The sequence below is a fragment of the Diaporthe amygdali genome (assembly GCF_026229845.1).
Source record: "Diaporthe amygdali strain CAA958 chromosome Unknown NODE_49_length_293705_cov_63_570957, whole genome shotgun sequence".
Classification (NCBI taxonomy): domain Eukaryota; kingdom Fungi; phylum Ascomycota; class Sordariomycetes; order Diaporthales; family Diaporthaceae; genus Diaporthe; species Diaporthe amygdali.
The window spans coordinates 50,967-75,763 of NW_026517069.1; the positions used below are offsets into that span (position 1 = coordinate 50,967).

Below are 24,797 nucleotides of genomic sequence, written 5' to 3' on the forward strand. Positions count from 1 at the left end.
CGGGAAATCCCTGCAGCCGTCACCTTGGCCGAGCTTGAGTGGTAGTATGGGAAACTCATCTCATCTCCCATCGGACTGAATTACTCAGACAATGTCTTAGTCTGTGGAGACATTTGAAGAGTGGATAGCCTTCGGAATATTGGCAGCGAGGCGAGCCGGCAAGCCATGCGGGACAAGCCCACAAGTTTTAATGCTGGTGAGAAACAAAGCGCGTCAATGATGTCAATTTAATGGCCGGCTTATGCAGTCATCCTCGTAGGGTCCTGTGTTCAGACTGCTGCCAAGAAATGATGTGCTCCTGCATTGCAACGTTCCGCACCATTAGAGGCCAATTCATCTGGCGCGGTCCTCTGTAGTGGTGCGGGGTGCCGTAGTGATGTTTTCGCTTCGTGTGTCCTGGAACCACCTGAAATTAAAGGGACCCTGACGCGCAAACCATGGCAGAGAGTCGTAAGTCCAGGCTCCAGAAAACGCGCCTCGCGGGTGCTTGGTGGAGTTTGCCGCCTGGGCAGGATTTCGATCAGGTTTAATGGAGCATGCAGAACCTCATGTTGAGTACAGAACTCGCGTTCCAAGACCTCTCGTGACTATGCGGACAAGATATCCGAGATTAAAACCAATATCGATCTGCTCTCAAGACCAGGTCAAATGGACGGTCTCCAAGCAATACTGGCATGGGCATCATGCATCTACTCCCCAAACGGAGGTCCACCCAAGATTTTCCTGCATCCAGCCTCCTGCACGTTTTCTATATTTAAGCCCCTTTGAACTCTAATATCCGTGCAGCTGTCCGTGCCGAGATACCACAGCACATTATTATCATGGATGGCCGCCTCTACCTTTTTCAGGAGGTCCTTCACCCTCATTAGAGATTCGAGCTTCGTCTTTTGACTGTCAAGGTGAGGTCGTCTGATTAAACAAGTCTGCTAAGCATGCACCCACCCAGCCCCGCAAGCTTTTCTTTGGGCCCCAAGACCTAGAGCTAGTTCCTGCCGAGCATCCCGAGGCGTGGCGCTGCCTCTGCCGGCATAAGACAAGAAATATGGCTGGTAATTCCCGCACACCGTTTCGTGCCACAATCTGGGGAAACGAGGCGCTACCGAAGAAATCGTCCAAGCGCGTGTGCAACCTTCCAAGACCGAACCAAGTCACCGCCTGACCCTACTGCACTCCATCTCGTCGTGGCACTAATGAACTGGTTCATCCGAACGCCATGCAGAAGGGCAGATTTGCCGATCGACAGATGACATGTCTCATCGTTGATGAAGAATTAGGGCTTACATGCCAGACATCCATGGCCCAGGCAGCTGCCGTGATCGTAGAGTCGTGATTCAGGTCCTGGATTTTCCAGACTAGACCGGCACTTACTACCTACAACGAAGCTGGTACGACGGGACACAGCTTGAGCGAGACACTGCTAGAGCCTCGTCTATGCGCCTTGAAGACGTGAGCCGATGTGACAATGCCGGTGCCAGTCTCTCTATTCTACCCTTGTATCATCTAACAATCTAGTTGATCACGATTCCCTTACTCATGTACACGCCGTAAACCCGAGGGCGCCATCAGCCTCTCACACCGACAAGCCTCAGAACCGCCGGTGTTTCCTCCGGCTCCAGGAACGGACGCGTCCGATTTGCCGGATCCGGTGTACCATCCGGCCGGCGAGGGACTGCGTTGCTATCCTTGCGATCAACGGGGACCACGTTTTGTTGCTGATCAAGACCGAGTCAGCAGAAATTCGCTAGCGACTCACGCCTCAAAGATTGAACGGAGTATGCTTACCGGCCAGTGGGTAGTGCTTTTCCGCGCCTTGAATATTTCCAGCTTGCGCGCCAGCTCCGACTGGGGCATGAGCGACCGCGGGCAGTAGCACACATAGGTGGCGAAGCGGACCTAGCGGCCGACGGGGCTGGCGTTCCAGTGGATGAGCCGCGAGTCCCACAGGATGAGGTCGCCCTCGCCGGCGCAGACCTTGACTTCCTCGCAGCCCCGTGCCTTGTACCAGTCCGCGTCGTCGGGCCTGAAGTTGTAGCCGTTTTCCTTTTCACCCACGTCCTGCTCCGGCCGGTACCCGCCGATAGCAGCGAAGTGGTTCTCGTGGAGCAGGTGCGAGCCCTTGAGAACGCAGAGGCCGCCGTCTTCCGGCCCGTTGGGGGCCAAGTTGGCGATGCCTTGGTATAGTTCGAAATGGTCGTATTTTCGTGGGTTTTGGTCCATGTCTTTTTTGCATGGCTGTCAGTGTCTACACCTGAGATGGTGGTTCGGATGCTCATAGGCGCGCTCACGTGGCCAGGCTCCTGTTGGCTTGAGGTCTGTCCTGCCGGTTTCCTCATTGATGGGCAATGTGATGTTTATCCCATCGAAACTGGCGATGAGGTCGTCGGTTCCCCAAAGCTGGGCGAAGGCCTCAACTATCTTGGGTTGACTTCAACCGAATACGTCAGCCACCATCCAAAGAGGAGCTTCTATGCAAACTCACGATCTGATCTTCCATACGAACGCCTCATGGCCTATTGAATATCGGTTATACAATCCGCCCCTGAACAGTATCGTCAATCATCAATTCAAAAGTTGGTTTCAGTGTGCGATAGAAGGGCTAACTGACGTTACGCTGTAAGGTAAGTGTTCTGAAGTCCATGTCGACCGGTCATTTCGCTTAAAGCCATGGGGAAACTTTTCCAGCCAGCTGAGGGCCTCCTCACGGAACTCGGCGCAGTCTTCGGCGGATATCCTGTTAGGAAGAACGACGAAGCCGTCTTGTTCTAACCGAAGCTGCCAGTCAGGACTCGAGCTACCCATGTTTGAATTTGAAAGGGAATTTCTTTCAGATACGAAACAAAATTTGGCAAATTAAATGGAGCTGGGAAGTTTCTGTCAAGTAAATAGGTGCCCGAGGTGTGTTGAGAACCGGGCCAGGACGATGACAAGACGGCCGAGATACCGGCCGCTGATCGGAGCGTTGAAACATGAATCAGTCGCACCCGTGCCGGGCACCCACCGGCGCGCCACCACGCCTTTTCAATACTAGTCGGCCGGCTTGTACCTCATAGTGATGGCTTCTTACGTGATGCTGCGATTTTACTGGTGATTGGTAGAGCATCCGTTGTATGCCCAAAGCGGGCCCGATCTCGTCCTTCTCTCACTTGTCGTCAACCTAATCAGCCTACTGAAGTCAGGTCATATCTATCTGGCTGCGCTTGTGTATGAGTGGAGCTCTGCCGACTAAACTTGTGTTCTTGTGCCACGCGTTTCTCGTGAGTCGTCGGACGGCAGCGGGCAGGGTTGCACATTGTGTGAGTCGGCTCTTGGTCAAAACGGAACCCGAGCCGGCTGCCGTGCTTAGGACCTAAAAGGAGCCGAGCATCGCCGGATACGGGTTCTCATCTGTCGATTACCCGAGCTCCCCGTTTCTCTCCAAGGACGGGCATCCTCCTGTGGTTTGCCCTTCGGTGCCTAAGCTGCTCGGGCCGAGAAGGGAACGTTCCATGCAGATTGTCAAAGCATGATAAGCTCTGCCCGTCAGTCGGTACAGAGCTGATCTTCACCGTCACGAGACAAGCCTGCTTATCGAAGGAGTGCGGAGTAAGGAGGGGAATGCGATGGCTTCTCAGCCAGCCAATCTTACCATGAAAATCGGCTGGCGGTCGAGCTATTTCCATCACGAGGGGCAGCGACAACAGCCGCCGTTATTCGAGCTAATGAGGATGTTGTCTGGTGCATTCAAGTCTGTTTACACTTGACCCCAACCAGTCACACAGTCGGTGCAACTTGCCTCGAACTGTCCTGGTTTGTGTAGAGTTGGGGTTTGAGCAAACGAATATCGAGTGAATGCGATTTCACGCCTTGGCGTCACCTGGGGTATTCAGCTTATCAGTTCTGCTGTATATCTACGTTGTACCTTTGCCGTATCCTCTTACCCCCATACATATATGATGGTTGGCATTCTTTAAACTACAATCCCTTCATAAGTCTTCGAGGAGCGGCAGGAATCATGGCCGAAGCGAAGGATTCCCAAGGCATAGAGATGGCGCAAGCCACGACTCACCAGCACGACGACGTCGAGGACATCAAGACTGCGGCGGGCAAGATCAAAGAAGTGCAGGGCGACTCCCAATTCTACGAGACCGTCACCGCGGCTCCACTGAGCCCGTCGTCCAAGACCAGCATCCAACTCTACCTGATACTCCTTGTTGCCGCGCTCAATGCGACGACGTCAGGCTTCGATGGTGTAAGATGTTTCCGTCCTCTTGTGTTCAACTTCTGGCTGACAAACAGTCTAGTCAATCTTCAGCTCCATCAACGCCATGAAGCAATATCAGACATACTTCCATCACACGGAGCTCGGATCGAGCACAGGAATGTGCGTATGGCGACCAAGTCTGGCCGGGGGGAGATATCGAGCCCAGAAACTTGCCTTCTAACAATGGTCGCAGCATCTTCATGATCTATACTATCGGAAATATGGTTGGCTCTTTGTTCACCGGCCCCATATGCGACTGGTTTGGCAGACGAGCAGGCATGGGCGTCGGTTCGCTTCTCATCATGGTCGGAGCAGCGGTGCAAACGGCAGCCAGAAACGATGGCTACCTACTGGGCGGTCGCTTTGTCCTGGGCTTTGGTGTCTCTATCGGCACGAGCGCAGCTCCGACTTACGCTCTTGAACTTGCGCCCCCACAATGGCGGGCCAGAGTCGTCGGCTATTATAACACCTGTGAGTGAAGTGTATTTCAGATGTGATGCAGCGCGCTGACGCCCTCGAGTCTTCTACACCGGTTCCATACTCGCAACAGGCGTCGCATATGCCTGCAATAAAGCCGAAGGGGAGAAGGCCTTCCGCCTCCCACTGGCATTGCAGCTCGTCCCACCATTCTTCATCATCACAGGATGCTTCCTCATCCCGGAATCGCCCCGTTGGCTGACCATGTGGGGGAAGCGAGAAAAGGCAGCTCAGATTCTAGCCAAATACCACGGCGGCGGCGACCCAGAGCATCCGATGGTCAAGCTCGAGCTGCAGGAGTTCGAGCAGGGCATCGAGCGGCAGAAGTCCTCCAGCATCTTCAACTTCTGGCCTCTCGTCAACACCCACAACGCCCGCTGGCGGTTCCTGATGATGAGCTTCATGTCCGTGTTCGCGCAGCTCTCGGGGAACTCGGTGCTGACATATTACCTGCCGTCCATGTATTCGCTCCTTGGGATTACCTCCACCGAGCGGCGACTTCTATTGACCTTTATGAACTCGATTGTGTCCTGCGCGGGCGCCGTTGCCGGCTCCGCGACGAACGACGCCATCGGCAGGCGGACCAAGCTCTGGGTGGGCAGCATCGTGCTGGCGGGCCTTTTCGCCGGTGTAACTGGGTTCTCAAGCCACTTTGAGAATAAGGCAAATCCCGGACCTGCGCTCAGCAATGGTGGAGTGGCGTTCATATTCTTGTTTGGCTGTGTATACTCATTTGTGTACACACCGTTGACTGCCACGTATTGCGCCGAGGTGTTGAACAGTCCTATGAGAGCAAAGGGAATGGGCATCGTGAGTTACTTCTGGCTTTTCCGAGCCTCTGCACAAAGTGTGATGTATTCTGTGAATGATATCTAACAACCCACAGCACGTCATCCTGTCCAACTGTGCGAACCTCTACAACACCTACGTCACCGCCGTGGCCCTCGAAGCGATCGATTGGCACTACTATCTAGTCTTCGTCGGGCTAAACCTCATCTACAGTCTCGTGTGGTTCCTATTCGGCGTCGAGACGCGCGGCCGCACCCTCGAAGAGCTGGACGCAGTATTCGAGGCCAAATGGCCGCCGAGGGCAGCATTAAGGAAGGCGGTCATGGTGAAGAAACAAGACGGGCATCTGGAAGGTCTGTCCACGGACACCGGGGACGCCGAGGCAGGACACCCAGAGTAGCATGCATGACTATGAACTATCATTATCCTCGTAGGTGTTTGTGTATGTATAATGATTGCGTGCAATCTAAGTTGCTCCTTTGGTCGGCGACTGACTAATGCCCCGTTTCTATCCTTGTGCACACATCCCTGATTCTTACAGTTGCTCTTCGCAAACATAACCTCGTGGTGTGCCGATGATGTTTGTACCATGCAAAATAGGGCTGTTGACCCTAGTAGTTCCTTGCTGGATCAAACTTGTCATGGTGCTGCACAGTCCTCCAACTTGAAATCTCCTCATCGTCCAGTATACTCCCGTTGATCTCCTTCTTGCGCCGGAAGCAACCTCTGTTCTTCTTGAATATGACGAACAGGATGCCAAGCACCATCACTCCACCCACAGGCGCGGCGACAGCGATGGCGGTTGTCTTGACATTGGATTGGCCGGAACTCTTCTGGATGGCGCCGTCATTGCTCTCCTGCTGAAGGCTGGCTGCCGAGGCTACGGGCGTAGACGCTGCATCGCTCGCTGAGGGCGTGCTACTCAACGTTGATGATATCAGCGTGGTTGGCAGCGGCGTCTCGGGGTTGAGTGCCGCAGATGATGATGATACTATCGGGATCGCTGATGAAGAGAGTTGGGTAGGCACAGCGGCAGGCGGCAGTGATGCGGTGCCGGTGGACGAGATCAGGGATGAGATGGACTCAAGCAACGGGGTAGATGCCGGAGGCGTAGGGGTGAGGACCACTGGGACCGTAGGTGTGTTAACTGCTGCCGCTGATGTCGATGGAAGGGCAGTAGATTGCTGCTGGTTTCCGCCGGCATCGCTCTTTGCAGGTGCCGTCGTCTGAGCGACGTCGGAAGTAGGCGTTGACGAGGTTGGCGACGGTGATGCTGAAGCCGAAGATGACGACGAGACTGCTCCATTTCCGCCGTTGTTGCCTCCTTGGCCATTCTGCTTTCCGTCACCATCATTTCCATTTTTCCCCTGACCCTGACCGTCATTCTTGTCTGGTTCTGAAGCGTTGTTTGTGGCTGAATCTCCTTGGTTGTTGTTGTTGTTGTCAGCCGAGTCTGGTGGTGGTGGTGGTGGCCGCGCATTTTGGCCACCCCCCAAGAGACCACCGACCCCGTTCACCAGCCCACCCACAAGCCCTCCATTCTGATTCTCAGACATGATGTCGATTAGGTACTCGCCAGGAGACTGTTGTGTATAGATGTTTTAAAACAGATAAGGGGAAAACAGACCAGCTGCACAGGGAGGGGTGTAGAGAAGTGAAGATCGAAAGAAGTCGAGATATAAATTAAATGACTTTGGGTTTGTACAAGAAGACGGGCGCCTAGTGTCATGTTAAAGAGCCTGATATTCTTAGCTGTCGATCAAGACCCCTGCTCACTGCTCCTCTGGGTTGATAGACGACAGTGTGGAACGACCGTGGCTGGACATAGTTAGCTCCAGGAACGTGCATTGCGGCTGGGGTTCTTCACTGCTCATTCTGATACACCAACCTTGCTATGATGTCTGTGGAAATCCCAAAATACACAGTACAAGTGCCGAAGTCCCGCCACCGCCATGCCAACAGTGTGGCCTTGTACCGTTCTCCATGCCCACAGTCACGTCAGAACTTGGCAGGAGAAGTGTTCCGCCCCGGATTTAGACCGTTGTGTGTGTGAGGCTGATCGTCAGGGGCAGCGTCGACTCAAGGTAAGCTCTAACCTTGCAGTCCTCTGGTGCACCACCACGTAGCCCAGCCCACTTGCACGGCATATGGGGGTGGACACATCGGAGACACGATTGGCTTCACAATCCCGCGTTCGGAAAGGATGTGGGGGACCTCGTTCTGCAGGAAAGGAGAGCACCGGCACATTGGAGGCCCCGTCCCAGCAGCCAGCCCTAAGGCAGATGTCGTCGTCTCTCAGAAGGGCAGCCAGAAAAGGGCCAAGAATTCAAGCTTGTTTTGACACCTCGGGGTCAGTATCAAAAGCCCGGATGGCGTGGATCATACTAGTGGAGGCGTCGTCGGGAATCTGCCAAGGGGCCAATAAAGTGCGGCTCTTGGCCGTCCCGAAACCCTGATCCAGGGGCTGGGCTGAATCTGAAACACGACAACAGCATCTGACGTCTGATCACGGCTTCGAGTGGGACGGCCACTCACGTGGAAAAACAGTGGAGGCCTGCGATTTTTGGTGCCGGTTTTCCATCTCGCGCCCGAGTTGATAAGGAGCGACTGCAACCATCGTTCGTCTCAAGCTACTCGCTCTCAGACGCGATCGTCCGTACAAAATCTCTTGCCAAACCTTGGGATGCGGTGAGGTGCACTACTTCATCACCCATTGGGCGTCGTAGATTGCCCTAGTTGCATTGCCTCGGAATGCCTTCGTAGTTGAGAAGCACATGATAGTCGTCCAGTCTGCCTTGAGCCTTGGCCGCTGAAACTTCGAAACCGGCAACAGATTAGTTCGCAAGGCGACGATCTTTGTCCTCGGCATTGTTCATATCAGAGCTTAAGATCAGCATACTCCCATCCAAAAGGAAGAGTAGTCGCTCCACCAAAAGTGTGTGCATCAGGTCTGCGCCTCGTCCAACCAGACTTCTGGTTATTCCTGTCACACGGATCCTGTCGAGTTCGGCAATGCCGGCTCAAAGTAAGGCCTCCAGGCTCAGCTATAGTCAAGGTAACATCCATCCAAAATCTACTGGAACGGTTGTTCATCTGGCATCCTGCGTCATAGCAACTCGTGTGGCATGAAGCATTTTCAATGGCTTTACATCCTCCGCCCACTATCCGTCTTTGCGTCGCTGTAATGAGATGGAAGAATCAATCGAATTCAGGGCCAGTGCACCATCAAACATAGAGACGAAAATGCATTAGCAGCGTTTCTGACCTATCCAAATCTAGCACGTCCTCCGTGTTCAGGCAGCATATTAATAGCCTTCCACGTCATTTTACAACGGGTTTACAGACGTCAGATCGCCCTTCTGCACCAGTTCAGAACGCAGTGGTGTCCATTTCCGTACCGAACGCATCGCGGCTATTGTCCGGCTCGGGCGCCGCCAGTCCAGGTCGCTTATCAACGTGTCGTTTTTCTGGCTTCATTGTCGTTTCATGTCTCCGTGCGGATCCAATTCAATTCGAGTTCTGGTTGGTGATTTGTCCTAAGAGAGCATTTCACCGACTGGATGCCTGATGTGAAGAATCAACAGAAATGTTTCACCAAGAAGATTACCAGGAGCCTAGATACTCAATCGAGGTCTCTGGGGAACCTTGTCTACGTAGCAAGAGCCTCGAATTGTAAGAAGTCTATGTATCATGAGGCCATTATGTACTGGATGACTTCGTGTGCATTAGATACAATGGTCGCAGGTGAGCTCCACAGCAAGGAATCAGACGAGCCTTCCCGGTATCTCGAAGTCGACGGGATTATATGTTGTCATTCGGATTGTCCTCTACAAATGACAGGCGGGCTTACAAGATCATGAAGCCATCTGCAATTGTTCAAAGAGACAGTGTTTCGTGATACTTCTTGGGATGGCCCCTCAGCATAACTACCAGTACTCATCCTTGCTCTACAAGAACCAGTCAGGACCTAGCTTAAGAAGCTTGGTCTTGCCTGTCAGAACGGCGAAAGCTCGTCAGCAAAGGTCCACTCAAGGATTTTTGGCTTCCTGATTCGAGAGTCATACCAACGTCAACTCGCTAGTAAACGAGTATTGTCATTGGGCCACTGAGCACCTCATTCTTCGATTCGATAGCGTAGATTCTTAATTGTCCTCTCTTCAAGTCCTCCGCTTTCAGAGCCTTGTAAGTGTCCCTGCGCAGTGAGTGACGAGGCCTTTCGCAGAAATAACCCCGCATACGGCTTACAAAGCTGCTGCACGTGCTTTGCAGACAGCTTGCGGGAGACGCCCTGAGAAGCCCTTGGAGCGTGTTCAAGTTCGCGGGTGGTGGTTGAATCAAGTCAAGCATGGTCAAAAGGTCCACATAGAATATGGTCCCTTGGTCCAGCATCCACTCATCCCATTGATGCGCCCAAACATCCCATGAGTGTCTTTGCTCATCTGGTTGCAAAGCCTGATCGACAGGCATGCCCCCGAGGAGGAAAATCACATCTTTGTCCACGCCATGCTTCAAAAGATGCTCCAAATTGCGGCATTGCATCTCTATCCACATGCGCCACTCTGTTCCCTCGCAATATTCTTCCCAAGCGCGGGACCCATTCGACGATTGAATCTTCTCTGCCATTCCCAGTCTGATCCCATGTACGGTTGTCTGAGTCAGTACGGTGCGCGAGAAGGACATGAGGAACCCGAACCAGCAAGATATGTCCGTATTCTTCCCTTCGAAAAAGTTCCTAATCTCAACGGGTCGCTCTGGCAGCCCACGATGAGACAAGACATATTCTGTTATGGCGGGGTCCGGGAAAATTGTCCAGGTTGCGAAAAGCCAAACGGCTAGCTCTTCCTCAGTGAGCTTGTCAGCAACGCCATTTTGCAGTCTCCTCAAAACGTAGCCGGCTTGGTGGAGCGACAATGCGTAGCAAATGATCAAATTTGGATCTGAGCCTTTCCAGACTAAATGGCATATCGAGTTGCCCGGTCGCCAAGGGGTTCCCCGCCCCCAAAGACCGATCTGAAAACTTCCTTGTGATTGTGCATCATAGAATCCAACATGAGTGTCCCACCGTGAATCATTCTGAGATGTGCCTCGAGTCGGATAGCACGCTCTGAGTTCGTCTAAATACTTGTCCGGAACGTCGTGGAACTTGTGCTGGCCCGCTGCATAAATTGTCCGAAACTGGGATGAACGACTCCTCAGAAATCCAGAAAACTTGATCTCCGCCAAAGTCAGCCGCGCGTATCGATCTCTGAGCGTCTCAGAGATACTTTCATGGTCAGATGCCACTCTATTCATCAAAAATTCATGAGCAGTCAGGTGATAGTAGTCGAGCTTGTACCTGAACAGTGGCTCAGGCGATAGTCTGATAGTGTTCTCAGGATATTTGACACGACGCATCTCCACGAGGCCCTTTGTCAAAAGGGCAACTTGCCGTTTTGCAGTTTCCTCGCGGTCTTCCGCCTCTTCTCTGGTGTATATCTGGAATGGACGATTCAACGGAAAGTCTTCATCCTCCAGGTCATCCAGCCAACTGAAGGCCAAAGCGTTGAGTGTGCCAAATGGGCTTCGAGCAACAAGAGAGAGAGCATCATCCGCGCGTTCGCGGATTGTTGAGTCGATGCTGCTAAGACTTCTTTCGTACAGAGAGTTAAGATCTCTGGGAGCTTGATCTACCCTGCCGTGCAACGCTCTTACTGAGTCACGGTGAGCGATGCCTTCCAAGAGAGATTGCACCACAAGTCGAGCCCATATGAAAACGCCGTCTGCTTTCCGAGAGACAAGTTCAACAAGTCTCGTGATGGCTTCTGATGGCATCTTGTCAGAGCCGAGACCTGTGTGTAACTCCGACAAGACATAACGATATATGTCGTCCTTGGTCCACTCGTGCAGCTGTATTGTTCGGCCTGAGTCAGTGAAGGTGTCCAGGAACTCGATATACGGTCTTGCAGAACATATAATCTTGACATCCTTCGTTGCCCAGTTTTTGAGCAATTGAGCCAGTGAAAAGTGTTCCTTTCTGTCTCCTTTGTACTCGTCCAGTCCGTCGATGAAGAAGCAAAGTCTGTGGCTTGGAATTTCAGACGTCTCTAGAAGCCTCCGGATAGCATCCTGGAGCTCAGAGAAGCGGAAGGGAAGTGATCGTCCACGAATGCCCTCATGAATGTCATCCGTTTGCAAACTATGATCTGGAAAGATTGCTGGTAGTACTTCTGGACATTGTTGCACCACTTGGAACAAAAGAGATCGATAGAAGCCTTCCATGGACATCTGAAGTTCATCACCCGAGTTCCAGAAGAATACACTGATTATGACCAGCCTTTTGTCTCCTGACCAGCTTTCCAGCTGTCTGCGAATCTCTTGGTGACTAGAAATGTACTTCATGAAGGTCGACTTCCCTGAACCTGCCTTGCCGCAACAAAAGAAAACTCCTTGGGACTTCCTCAGGAATGATGCAAATGCCGTGGATATTTGTCGTCTTTTCGCACGCTCGGAGACTGACATGATATGTTCGAGATGGGGTGCCCAACCACTGTACCATGACAATGGTTCACTGCCGTGGATCTTCGAGATGGACGGGCCGCTCCTGTAATAAACACCGTGCAGTCTGATCGTCGGGGTATCCTTCGTGGATCCAGAAGCGATATGCTCGGAATGAGGTGGAGGTGCCCAACCACTCGAGAGGCTCTGCGCTGACGGTGATTCATTTCCGTGGACTTCAAATGGTGGCGTATCCTTCGTGGATTCCGTGGTAGTATCCAGTTTTCCTCTGTTCCTGGTGCTGGACACTTCTTCCCCATGCGTCTCCGAGTCTGACGAACAGTAGCTACCTTCATCTGAAGAATAGCTTTCTCGGGTTCCAACGCTGTCATCTTTTTCCCTTTTAACTTCGGGATCGCTATATCTCCACTCATCTCCGCTGCTATGGTCGGAATTTGTGCCGGATTCGGATGCGACAAACTTTACGAACTGTTGTCCATCTGTCTGCCCGAAGACAATCGTGTTTTCGTCGTCTTTGTTGTTTTGATCATCCTTATTGACTTGATGTTGCTCGTCGCTCGAACCTCCGTCATTGCTCACCCTGCTGTCGGAGCCGACTTCACTCTCTCCTTTTCGGGAACTATTGGTCCCGTTGGTATCGAACATGTCGAACTCGCTGTTTGAATCCCAGCCATCTGTATTTCCATAGTATTTGAATGCACTGCTAGATTTCCCGACCACAAAACGGTGCTCATCGCGCTTGCTTCTATAGCTGGAACTGAGCCGTTGAATGTGACTTCCTTTCACAAGTCTAATATCTTCGAGGACCCACTCGAAAGTCCCGTATCCTGGGCCAGAGATGTCGTCTTCTCGTCGGAACATGGTGTCGAAGAAAAGCCTGCGGAGGACTATCGTCTCCTTGGGCAGTGCTAGTAGTTTGGTATTGAGTGCCAGCAGAGACTCGCGCAGGACCTGTCCCAACTGGACAATCTTCGCCTCCCACAGCATTGGATCCACCAATGGGTTCCCGTGCTCGTATTTGAGCTGATCCATGGTATCAGATACCATTGATCGCAGATCTCCTATCGCCCTAATTGTTTCACTGGCGAAATTTCTGCTGTCGTATTGTATCCCATCTAGTTGTTCTTTGATAGCAGATTGCTGGTTGCTAATTGATTATCGTGAGTAAATTTGTTTTCGAAATAGTGGCAGTGACCATGTTGAACTCACCAAAGCACTAAATTCAGACGCAACACAATTTCAGCGCGATATTCACCAAGTCTTTTCTCGATGGAAGCAACTTCCTTCTCCTTCCTCATGCTTCTTAGGGTCGCCTTCAATGCCTCCCGTTTGGAGTCGCTTCTCTTCTTTAGCTTCTCTAGGACCTGAAGCAACTCCTTTGATAGATCCTCGCATCCCTTGGCCAGAGCTGTGAGGGCGTTCTCGTGCTTTCCTCGCCCCTGTATGTCGGTGTTGATGTTGTCTGCGACGTCCTCCAGGTCAGCAATGATGGTGCCAATCGATGTGTTCTCTTGGCTAGCACCGGTTGGTGACCTGTAGACATCACCAGCTCCTCGCACAAGGCTCCAGGAGAACTCAACGAAGGTGAGTATCGCCGATGCTAGCCCAATTGCAGTGACTGGATCCATGATCAGGGCCAGACTGCGCCTGTTCTAGCACGAAGGTCTTGAGAAAGAAACACTCTCTGAGCACGCGTATTTGGGACTGGCTTGCTGATGCTCTCCAGTACACACAACAAGACTGACAGGCTCTCTGCCTACACGCTCAGCTGCGTCTCGTCAGCTTCAGCTAGCTGAGTGCTTGGTAATCTAATCAAGACTTGAGCCCCGCGTCATACTGCAGTGAATCCCCGCCACAACCTGCAGCCCTATCACGTAATCCGTCACCAGGGGCTATGCCGTGTAACAAAAGGCACAGCCCCAAATGAGTTGAACAAGCTCCCATTGGGGGATGTTTCCCCATTTCCTCTGAAGTTGAACATACATGCATGCTCACCCATGGATGCCTACCAGGTAAAATATTTGCAAGATACTAAAACACGCCACCATCTTTGGAGACTGTATGCTTTGACAAGCTCCATGACAATGGAGCGACATAAGGACGGTCGTGGATTTTGATCCACAATTATGATGATGGGAATGGTCTGCACGCCAAGCTGGTAGGACAAGAGACTACCAAGACTCCAAGACCACCCCAGGGCGGTTGGCAACATCGCCCCTATCTCATGGCCATAATGAAACAAGCCGAGCTTCTGGCATCACTTTGCACTTGCAATGAGGCGCCAACTTTGCAGTTTACCAAGCTGTATGAAAATGTCTGCGGGTTCTCGGTTGGCGTGAATAGGACTTGGCTCTGCCTCTTCTAGTGGTAGGCATGTACGACAAGAAGCGGGATCCCACACTACGTTTCTGCCAGCATCGGTCTCATGATCAATGTTCATCGGTACGGAGTTCCAATCTATACTGAAAAGGTCAGTCAAGAATGCCTAGTGCCACAAAAGTAACCTTGCACATTTTTGAGGTAGGAGCCCAAGGAAGTGGTGGGGTTGCTTCGATGTCACGGCCCGCAGCCTTTAGATAATTTTTTCCCGCCGTTCGGTTCGCATCAGTGCATCAAAACTGCCAGCGAGATTAACGAGCTGCAGTGTCGATTTACGTTTGATGAGCCGCACATCTCTTGAGATGTGACTGTCACAGATTTGCATCAAAAGCCAATTGTCCGTCTGCTAGCATGTTCGACCAGTGAGCAGCGCAGCATAAATAGTTGAAGGGCCCGGACGGAATTTATAAAAGTGCGCCAACATACGTAGGCCCTTGGAATTGCTTTTTTGGATTCAGCATTGCTTTTCATGAGGTCCTGCCCAGAACAGCCCTGATGCACCGCCTGCAACGGGATTTCTGACAAGTCAAGCCACGATGCCAGGGCTGGTTACCCCCGGTCTGCCTCCCCTGCCCCATCCTTTTCCCCCTTGGGGCCCTTGGGGCCGCCCATACCCATCTGAAGTCTCACGGGGCAAACGGGGTCAACCTCGGGGTGCGGGCTGTCCCTCAGACCCATGAACATCGTGAGATACCAACATTGGACATCGGGCCAGCCCGGCGAGCTTTAGCGACGACATATTCAAAATGGGCGGGCCGCGCTTACATGCGTATCAATTTTGTTTGCCTGCACGTGCGCCGCGTCCAGTAAGCAGCCGAGAGGCCGGGCCTGCGTTGCAGTCCGGTGGGGCGGCAGGATGCGACTGAAACATATACACATAAGCCATGAAACCCGAAATGGGTTGATATGGCTTCATTCCTGGGCGCTCGCAGCCTGTGTCAGAAACAGTCTCTGACACTGGCTGCTTGGCCGTCAGCTGATCATGAGTCGAGTTCCGCCGCCGACGGGGGCGCGACCTGGGATTTTTCTCTCCCTGGCGGCCGGGCTTCCTCTACCCCCTTCTGTAAGATGCAGCCCTAGGAGATAAGGGATTTCGTTTATTATTTGATCGGCGGCGAACCCATTCTTTTTTATTTTCCTCCCGCCAATCGTGCATATGCTGGACAACCTTGCTGTCAATCTACACACCTTTATCTAGTATGCCAAGACAGCTAAAATCCTACACGAATAATCCATAATGCCTGCCATCGCCATCGACACTCGCGCCATCAGCCAGGAGCTGGGCGAGCACCTCAACTATTTTGTGGCAAGATCTGTAGATCATCGAGCCCTAGAGACTCTCGCAGTTGGTAAGTCCTGGCTTTCGAACATGCCTCTTTGTGCTGGCCAAATTGGCTAATCCTAGCTTAGTCCTCACGATCGTCTTCGGCGTCGGCGGATACATGTACTATGCCATCAAAGTACAGAGCAAATGAACGACTTACTCGGCCAAAGAATACACACATGGTCGACGACATATTTTGTCAGAAAGGCTGCGAAGACTTGGGCTTTTGTGACCACTCATACGCATAGCCAAAGCGATAATGGCTGCGACTTGCAGGGCATGAACCGCAAAGCCTTAATGAACGCACAACAGCCGGCGTGCAAGGATGCACAGGTGCACCTACCAACAGGTCACAGGTGACCATACAGACTACATGAAGCAGCGCTAGAAGAGATACCCCAGATCGAATTAGAAGTATACTGAAAGGACAGCGAAAGTGGTGGAAGTGGGAAGGCCCGGGCTCATCTTTCGGCTCGATGATCGATTCACCTTGTTGTAACAACCAGCACGAGGGAGCTGAGAGAACCAAGGAGATTGAATCGACATGTCATCGACATGAAATCCAGACGCCAGGTTGTCTAGAGGGGTGGACTGCATAATCACAGAGGCAAAGGGCGAGCAAGCCCCGGATGCAGACTCGATTCAAATAAAGACACCTCAAACTCAATTCGAGAGACATAGTCTTGCACGAAAATATTCTTGCTATTATGGGTTAAGAGCGGGATGATTGTCCGGTCACTGTCCACTCTTCGCAGTAAGTGATCGCTTTCGAGCCACTCTTGGGACCAAAGTCCTGCATGACGACGGCAGCTCTGGTGGTAATGGTGATGAGACTTTGAAGAACAAATTCTGTCCCCAAATATGGCCAAATATGGGTCCTATGGCTGAGGATTGATGCAAATAAACTTGATTCATGAAGTCACAAATGAATTTATGCTGGGTAACTGAGCAATAGACTGTTAAGCGAAAGTAGTTGGTCCAAAACACGATGCGATCATCCCTAAGAGCTCAAAATATTGAAAGCAAAGCATCGATTCCTAGTTCCCCTCATTACCATCCACGAGATGACTGACGGCCAAGAAAATGATTTGAGCGGAATGGCCGGCCTGACTGCTCCAACGTTACTTGATTCCTTCTTCCGGTACATGGTCTCTTCACGAAGCTTTTTAGAAACCTAGACAGTTGTGGTTGCACTGTCCATCGGAGCTGCAAGGTTCCATCTTCAAGGGGCCGGAGTCCTTGACGGCGAGGACGACCCAGGGTTCTGAAGTCGTGGATCAGTTGCACTCCTGCGGAGCGAGGGTAGTGAGAATTGACTTACGATCAAAATCCTCACATATCTTCATCAGGAGGATGTCAAACTGACGAGAGGCGATGGAAGCAACGTCATCGAGGCGCGAGGTATTCGTGTGGAAGTCTCGGAGGATCATGATGTCCCAAGGATGCTTGTTGCAGGTCTCACAGGGTCCTGCCAGGATGCGAACCTTGGAAGGTCGTCCCGAAAGCAGACCCCATGTGACCACCCGGGGCGATGTTGCCGGAGATGCTGATGTTGACTGTTACACGCGACTTAATACTACTCCTCAAGCCTGAAAGAAAATGGATTAGGAGCTTACCCATCATGGACTCCCAGTCGCGCGCAGGAAAATTGGTGGGAGGCTTGGCGAAGCCGATGAATCCGGCGCCGACTTCAGAGATCATAGCACGAAGGTGCTGATCATTCTCAACGGTCCACTTGGTCTGGAATGGAATGTTGTGAGAAAAGGTGGAGATATCTCTGGACCAGAGGAAGGGATACTCACTGTCTGGAAGGGCTGGCCCTTGACCTTATGGTGCTGGATTGAGAGTCAGATTTTTGGCACCACGAGTGTGATTTGGATTTATGTCCAGGTTGTGCCACGTACCATGTGCTTCAAGTAAGACTGTCGGCCGATATTGATCCAGGGCACGGGTGTGGCGTTGATGAGAGCGAGGTCTCTGTCGTCAATGGGGTTGCCTCTGAACCACTTGCTGGGGTTCTCACGAAGGAGCTTGTGGCCTCAGACCCATTTTGGGGCATGGAGGTCGCTGTTGGGGTTCTGCTGCATTGCAATGACCTCGAGCACGTTGGTGGTGCCGTACTGGTGCTGGAGTGCTTGGAGCAAGGCCTCCATCTGCGGGCGATCGCTCCTGGACGGCATGCCGGCTGGTGATGCTGAGATGGGAAGGTGATGGTGGACGATTTCAATTGAAGCAGCCAAGAAGGGTTTCCTGCAATATGCAGACGTTCAATGAATGAGGAGAAATGATCAAAATCGAAGAAGTTAGGAGACACCTCGAGCATTCATTCTTAGCAGGCAGTGTGCACAGGTTTGATGGCTGCCTAGCAACCATACTCTCAGTTGGGGTAGGAACTGATGTACTGGCAGCATCTTGAAAACTGGACCTGCCATTGCCCAAATGTGGAAGGCACGCTTGACAACGGATTCACAGAAGGTGCAGAAAGGAGCTTGTACACGTCTCTGAACACTCGTCACCGGCTGAACGGGAAGAACGAAGCTGAATAAGATTTCGACCGAGACATGCAATCAAACATATCAGACTTTTCGTTTTTGTGGTATGAAATAGCAGCGCAGTTGAAGAGAGAAATGTTCCCTATTTGGAAGGCGTGAAGCTGCTTCCAATCCGAGTGACGGTGCCCTCCCTCTCAATGAGATTGATCCATTTCGCCCCGCCCGCCACAGTGCCGAGCTGCAAAAAAGTTTGCGAGGTTGATGAACCTAATTTAATCTCTTAGTCCGAAGAACATGACCGAATCTACATTCCCACTGTGTCGTAGACACTAAATGTACTTGGCTTCACCAATGCAGGCTCACGTATTTCAGCCTCAACAGCCCACGTCAAACCAACTCTTGCTCGCAAATCTGCACCACCACACTTACTCCTATCCATGAGACTACTCAGATATATGAGATCGAGGTCACCCTGTCAAACTTGTTTTGAGTTTCACCGCTACAAAGGCGTGGTGATTCTCGGCACCGGCCCAATGTATCGGTGACCTTTTCGAGGACATGCCGTTTGCTTCTTACCGTGTTCAAGCTCTAAGGCAGACGTTCAAGAATAGATCTGTACGAGAACTCAGCTATGATAGATCGCTTCCGTTCAACCGCTGTTGTATTTCTTTGGCCTCGTCTGGGAAGCATTGTTTGAGATTCGGAAAGACAAGCGATTACTATCTGTCACATATATTGAAAATGATCTGGTATAGCCCGAACAAAGATCATTTTCAGGTCCATTCTATTGCATCCTTGCCAGCTTCGATTGAGACAACGTCCAGGATGAATCAATTTACATGGTATACACACTCTGGAAAACTGACAAGTAGGCTTTGGAAAAAGTTGAGTATATGCAGACGATTGTCCCCGATATATAGATGGCTGCACATCTTCATCAACTCGAAAGAGGTCTTTATCGTGGACAATCATAATATTCGAATTTTCTTCATCGGACAACATTCACAGTTTCTCAAAGAAGTGCTCTCTGGACGACTGCTTCCACTCGATCAAACGAAAAGCGATACAAAATACCAGTACCAGCTCTCAATCACGAATTGAAGCCATGGACAACCATAATCTTTCTTATCTTAGAGGTCAGCAGCTTGACACAATCGATGAACAGTAGTGACTAACAATATTTCTCTTTGATACAGAAGCCGGGAGGAAGCTTCCCAGATTTCTTTTCCGTGGCGTCACACACGAGTCTGGCGGTGAGGAATTTAACGAACTGGTCAACAATGCAACTGCAATAACCCCTCATGCTTTCCTGGAGAATTTCACACGACCCGAATCGATGCACAATGTGAAGTTTATGGACTGGTCTGCGTTTACTCTGGCCGCCCAAGCCCATGTCTCAGGCATGAGGACCACATCATTCGAGACCCCCTTCAGCTCTTGGTCTGCGAACCTCCAGACAGCGGTAGATTTTGCGACCAGATACGACAACGGGGGCGGGCGGTTGGCAAGTCCCCCTGGGGCCATTGCCGTCCTTGATACGGCTGTTTTTCTGTCAGACGCAGAGAGGCCCTTCCGTATCTTCCACATGCCCGACATTGGCCCGAATATTCCCTGCGAGTACCTCGTCTACGGCTGCGTGGACGGACCAGCGTACCGAGTTGTGTTGGTGACCGACATACGGGCTAAGCTCAATTGTGCCACCTGGCCATCTTGCGAGGCTCGGCCGCCAATGCGCCACCCTGTGGCGATTGACGACATTATTGATGCTATGAGAATGGCAAATTTGTTCTGCTTAGACGGAATGCCAAACCTCGACATTGCTCTGGCTGTGACCGCTGCAGAAATATCTCGCCAGCAATGGACATCTCCTCCTCCCCAGCCATCCCCTAATCTCGCAGAAGAGAGGATAGAGCTGGTGTGGACGCCGGAAGATCTCTCGATAGTCTTCTGCGTACTGCTTAGGTTTGGTATCCACGAGATCCGGCCACTGTTGCTTCCGCTCGCGAACCCAGAAACTCCGGCCAGGGGCTTTCCTCAACTGCATCTCATGATTGATCTTTTGGACAAAATTCAGGATGCCATCCAGATGCTGACAGGCAATTTCGATCAGGGCTTTAGCGAGCATTTCGAACAGCGAGTCAACCACTTCCACAGATCAGATGAGTTCATCACAGAGTGGAGGGCCAACATGTACAGGCATCGCTGCGACTCGGCAAGAGACTCGGATATCATCATGCAGGATGTCAGTATTGCCGGGCCAACACAGCCAGCCCCTGAGCTCCTGACGCCAACCAGGTGGGAAGCTTAGCAGAGGCTAAAGAAGCTCTGAGGTTTCAGAGTTATCACTGAGCCAAGGGCCTCTTCTCGGCTGGACTCGATCATGGTCGCGGCGGAAGGACTACTTGGGATATCTGCTAGATATCGTGCACAATTTCCTATTTGTTTGATTGACCAATCTTGCGGTTCCCAATAATCCGAAGAAATTCGACCGAAATGGGTACTGCACGAGGTTCAATATCCGTACCTACAATAATATGACAAATTATTTATGTTTTTGGTAGACATCTGACATTGAAAGCCTGCAGTGCTTCCCACCAACCTGTATCGCTGCACTTGAACAATCCGCGGGCACACCGGTCTCGATATTGCTCAACTGATCAGCACACATGTAAATCACCCATGGACGATACATTCCTGGCGGCCATCAGTATTATGACCAGAAATTGAAGCTTGTAATTTGAATGTGAAATGGACTACCCCGCCAGCGGTACAGTATCATCATTATTCTCAATGACAATATCGACGCGACAAGAATGCCTGTTGACATATTTGTTGGTGTACACACCCAGCTCATCATACCTCCTGAACGCCTCCTCCTTCGACTCCACGATGCCCTTGTCGAGATACAGCGCCGCGCCTCGCTCGCGCGCCACCTCAGGCTGCACGTAGATGAACCACCTCTCGTCGACCAGCGCGCCGATCTTCCGCCACGGCTGCGCGTCCGCCAGCACGTACGTCCCCTTGATGATGACGACCTGCGTGCTGGCGCGGATGACCTGGCCGGCCGGCACGGGCTCGCGCGCGTGCTCGTCGAACCCGGGCACGCATATGTCCTCGCCCGTGCGGCTGTCGCGCAGGTCCTGCACCATCTGCAGCACCGCGTCGCCGTCCAGCGTGTCGATCGCCCCGCGCTGCTTGAGCTGCTCCTCCGACAGCTGCTCCTCCGGCTTCAGGAAGCCCTCGACTGTGATCACCTGGCACTTGAGCCCTTGCTCCTCCACCCGGTCGCGCACCTCCCCTGCGATCGTGGACTTGCCGCTACCTAGCCCGCCGGCTACCGCGACGAGGCATCGGGGGCGGTGTTCTTTGCTCTCTCCGCCGTTGAGGGATGAGTTATGGTAGTGCATGACCACCATGTCGGCGAGGTTTTGATATGGTCCTGTATGCATGTTGTGTGCAGTTTATGCTGGTCTGGCGGGATGTGCTCAGTCAGGTGGGCTGTTTTGGTGCAATGTGTGCAATTGGCTGCTGTCTGGTGTGTCGAGATAAGCAACGAGATTCATGGCTCGGACGACTCATGATGGGCTCGGGTCGGTGTTCTTTACGATTCTTGTTGAATGCACCCTGTTTTACAATCCTTGCGTCAGTATCCACATCGTGCAGCTCAAAGCCATCGCGCGCGCGAATGAGTGGGAAACGTGAGCTGATGATCGGTGTGCTCGGCATAAAATGACGTAGCACCGATGTTACAGGCGCGCAATGTTGATTTTGAACATAAATGGATTATCGCTACCTGGCACGTTTGGATGTGTTAGCTCTCACTGCTTCAACTCGATTTGATTGATTCCTCTATCTGTCTATGGGGGCTTTCATTCGGCGTTCCGAATCTTTGAGACACTTTTTTGCCTCTCCCATAGCGAAATCATTGCAACAAACCTCCAATTTCGGAAGACCATGGCACCAGACATCTGGAGCAGACCATCCGCAATGTTTCGTGCATTGATTCAAGCTCCCATTTAGACACACTTGACATGATGTCTGGCTCTTTCATTACTTACTAAACCTTAGATTAGATCTTCAACCCTCTAATCGAGACCGTGGTATCGAAAGCTCAAGTTTCTTGCCCCTCCAGGTCACGTTCTCGGCGTGCAGTGGTCACCTTTCTCTCCTCCTCTGAGCTATCCACTGTGACCGCGTCACTTTCCGCAGTATGCAACATCTCCGCATGTGCCTCCAGCACGAAGGGCGAGCTGCCACGCTGCCTTGCCGTTGGGAATATGGCATGAAGCAGCCAGTGCATAGTCAAGGCAACACAAAACCCGTAGAAATACGATATTTGGTACAGATGGTCCCATCCACTACCAGATGAGACGCCTTGTACTGCGCGTGCGAAGCCAGCTGAGTGGGATGTTAATATGAAGTACCTCACCAATTGAAGAATGGGTCATGCTCTGTGAATCTGAGGGAAAGGAAAGCTTGAGATCCGCACTTACGCAGTAGTGGAGCCATGCCCAGTATCCAAGCTACGAAACACCTCCAATTAAATCCGTAATCATACCAGTACGCGCTACGGCTGTTCCCCATGTACATATCGCCGATGTGGTATTGACCTCGTCGAACAAGAAAATAGTCAGAGATAACGATCCCAGTCATAGGGCTGAGAAACACGCTCCAACCACTAAGCACGGTGATGAAAGTCCCTGGATTGGTCACATAGTTCCAAGGACAGATCGCGATTGCAATCACTGTCAGGATGTAACATCCTCGCCGGATGTTGATCCACTTCGGACAAAGGGCCGCCATATCCATACCCGTTGAAATGCCGTTCAACATTTGGCACAGGGCAAGCTGGTCAACCAAGAATCCGAGACCGGCAAAGAACGTCCCTGCCCTAGCTGCCGGTGTCATCGAGTGCTCCTGCACCGTTAAGAGCAGCTCAAATGGGTTCCAGATGTACTCCCCATAGATGGTAGCCGCAGCGCTCGTGATGATAATCCCGCACACAGACGTCACCACGATGAAGATTGGCGCGCAGATGAATTGCCCGAATAACGCAGCGTTGGGTGTCTTGGCATAACGGGTCCAATCGGACTGGCCTAGGCAGCCGCTGGCCTGCGACCCGACAATAGATTGGAGGCCAAAGACAGCAGCCCAGCTGAGCGCGGAGCCGGAGCCTGTCGCTGGCGTCGACATCAAGATTCCGGCGCCGCCGGCGGCGTGGACGGACCAGCCTACCATGCCAAACATTGTCACTGTGATCATAACGAAAACAATCCGAAAGGGTAGCTGCAGCTTCTCAGGCGGGATCAAGGGGAGGGGCAGGAAGATGATGATGAAGACGAAGAAGGAAATCAGGCTGGCTGTGTCGGTGTTGGATGACACCGGGAGTGTGTTTGGTAAGTCGCGGAACTTGTGTCCGATGATGGCCCTGAGGATGATTTTGACCGCTGGAAAAGCATCAGACAAGTTTGTTCTTGAAGATCCAATTGCGTACTTTCAGGAGCTTACCTTGTCCACCCCAGTACGCCTGTATGCCCATCCAGACGCATGCTGTCACAATACGGTTAAGGACTGGCCAGAAACCACCTCTCATTCCCCACGACGCCCGGGAGAGAACGGTGAATCCTAAGTAGAGGTGGCTTCCCGGCCATCCTGCAAGGACAGCGACGAGAGCGGATATCAAGGCCACTCCAACCATGCAACCTATGGCTTGAGGTGCGCTTAAGCCCAGCGATAACAGTGTTGAGCCGGCCGTCCATGCTGTCGTGTTGATGCTGTACTCGATCAGTGAGCCTGAGCGCGCTGCATAATTATGCTTTAGGAGACCGATCTGGCTTACATACCCGCAGATCACCCAGTATCCAGCGAAACCTTGCCACGTCCAGGTTCTCCTATCTTCAGGGATCGGGATCAAGTCGCGGTTGCACCAAAACGTGTTGCGGTAGTTGGCATTCTCGTCGACAGGGCATTCGAGTCGCTTGGCCCAGTACGATGCGCGGGACTTTGTTCCAACGGTCATCGCGAGTGTTTTGTCACCAGCGACAGTTAGGAGAACAGAAGGTTTGGGGAAACGTCACTTTATTACCTCCGATGTAACAGAGAACATGCGAGCCCGGCAGTCGCGCTTATGTACTGGCAATGCCATCCAATATCCTCAGCACCACCCATGCCCTGGGTAATCAAACGGCCCGAAACAGATGGCCTTCTATGTTCCTATAATTTGCGTGCCGATTGATAAGCCCGCGACCAAGACTCGTAGATGGCGGCGATATGTCTACTCTATGTTGCCCGTAGATAACATCCTCAGTCGGGAACGCCCGACAATCTCCAAGATCGGCAACGCGAGATGGCGGCCAACCATTTGGAATCACCCTGTCCCCGCGCCCTATCAGTGCCAAGCTCCATTCTAGCATCACGTAAGACAGTCAGTCCACTCCTCACTTCGCGTTTCGGGCTACAATATACCTACACACAGGTGTGCAGCCCCGATAGGATAGAGCGCGCAAGATAGCGAGTCTTTATATACTGTTGCAAAGAGTACACACACCCGAAGTACGCACAATCACGGCATACCGCACTATTGCCGAGCTTACCGGAGCAT

At 52.1% G+C, this 24,797-nt stretch overlaps 8 protein-coding genes across 8 annotated transcripts; 2 read left to right on the top strand and 6 right to left on the bottom strand.

The window, feature by feature from the left end:
- Positions 1-1,562: 1,562 nt before the first annotated feature.
- On the bottom strand, positions 1,563-2,799 carry J7T55_007570 (uncharacterized protein; the record flags this gene model as incomplete). The annotated part of the gene is made up of 6 exons (XM_053134856.1): positions 1,563-1,712; positions 1,783-1,842; positions 1,906-2,219; positions 2,286-2,425; positions 2,480-2,539; positions 2,606-2,799. The coding sequence occupies 6 exons, from the start codon at positions 2,797-2,799 to the stop codon at positions 1,563-1,565; spliced, it is 918 nt and encodes a 305-aa protein (XP_052987363.1).
- A 1,192-nt stretch (positions 2,800-3,991) lies between these two features.
- Positions 3,992-5,906, top strand: J7T55_007571 (uncharacterized protein; the record flags this gene model as incomplete). The annotated part of the gene is made up of 5 exons (XM_053134857.1): positions 3,992-4,228; positions 4,281-4,360; positions 4,434-4,711; positions 4,761-5,527; positions 5,604-5,906. The coding sequence occupies 5 exons, from the start codon at positions 3,992-3,994 to the stop codon at positions 5,904-5,906; spliced, it is 1,665 nt and encodes a 554-aa protein (XP_052987364.1).
- Positions 5,907-6,117: 211 nt separating this feature from the next.
- On the bottom strand, positions 6,118-7,062 carry J7T55_007572 (uncharacterized protein; the record flags this gene model as incomplete). The annotated part of the gene is made up of 1 exon (XM_053134858.1): positions 6,118-7,062. One exon carries the CDS (start codon positions 7,060-7,062, stop codon positions 6,118-6,120), a length of 945 nt encoding a protein of 314 aa, XP_052987365.1.
- Positions 7,063-9,583: 2,521 nt separating this feature from the next.
- On the bottom strand, positions 9,584-15,064 carry J7T55_007573 (uncharacterized protein; the record flags this gene model as incomplete). Its single annotated transcript, XM_053134859.1, has 8 exons — positions 9,584-13,148; positions 13,211-13,653; positions 13,747-13,769; positions 13,839-13,893; positions 14,073-14,218; positions 14,300-14,458; positions 14,807-14,823; positions 14,934-15,064. 8 exons carry the CDS (start codon positions 15,062-15,064, stop codon positions 9,584-9,586), a joined length of 4,539 nt encoding a protein of 1,512 aa, XP_052987366.1.
- A 1,806-nt stretch (positions 15,065-16,870) lies between these two features.
- J7T55_007574 (uncharacterized protein) lies at positions 16,871-17,884 on the bottom strand (the record flags this gene model as incomplete). Its single annotated transcript, XM_053134860.1, has 6 exons — positions 16,871-16,968; positions 17,026-17,250; positions 17,321-17,444; positions 17,507-17,539; positions 17,609-17,734; positions 17,801-17,884. The coding sequence occupies 6 exons, from the start codon at positions 17,882-17,884 to the stop codon at positions 16,871-16,873; spliced, it is 690 nt and encodes a 229-aa protein (XP_052987367.1).
- Positions 17,885-19,301: 1,417 nt separating this feature from the next.
- J7T55_007575 (uncharacterized protein) lies at positions 19,302-20,504 on the top strand (the record flags this gene model as incomplete). The annotated part of the gene is made up of 2 exons (XM_053134861.1): positions 19,302-19,332; positions 19,393-20,504. 2 exons carry the CDS (start codon positions 19,302-19,304, stop codon positions 20,502-20,504), a joined length of 1,143 nt encoding a protein of 380 aa, XP_052987368.1.
- Positions 20,505-20,949: 445 nt separating this feature from the next.
- On the bottom strand, positions 20,950-21,645 carry J7T55_007576 (phosphoribulokinase uridine kinase; the record flags this gene model as incomplete). Its single annotated transcript, XM_053134862.1, has 1 exon — positions 20,950-21,645. One exon carries the CDS (start codon positions 21,643-21,645, stop codon positions 20,950-20,952), a length of 696 nt encoding a protein of 231 aa, XP_052987369.1.
- A 662-nt stretch (positions 21,646-22,307) lies between these two features.
- Positions 22,308-24,215, bottom strand: J7T55_007577 (uncharacterized protein; the record flags this gene model as incomplete). The annotated part of the gene is made up of 4 exons (XM_053134863.1): positions 22,308-22,594; positions 22,690-23,643; positions 23,705-23,970; positions 24,040-24,215. 4 exons carry the CDS (start codon positions 24,213-24,215, stop codon positions 22,308-22,310), a joined length of 1,683 nt encoding a protein of 560 aa, XP_052987370.1.
- Between the last annotated feature and the right edge of the window lie 582 nt (positions 24,216-24,797).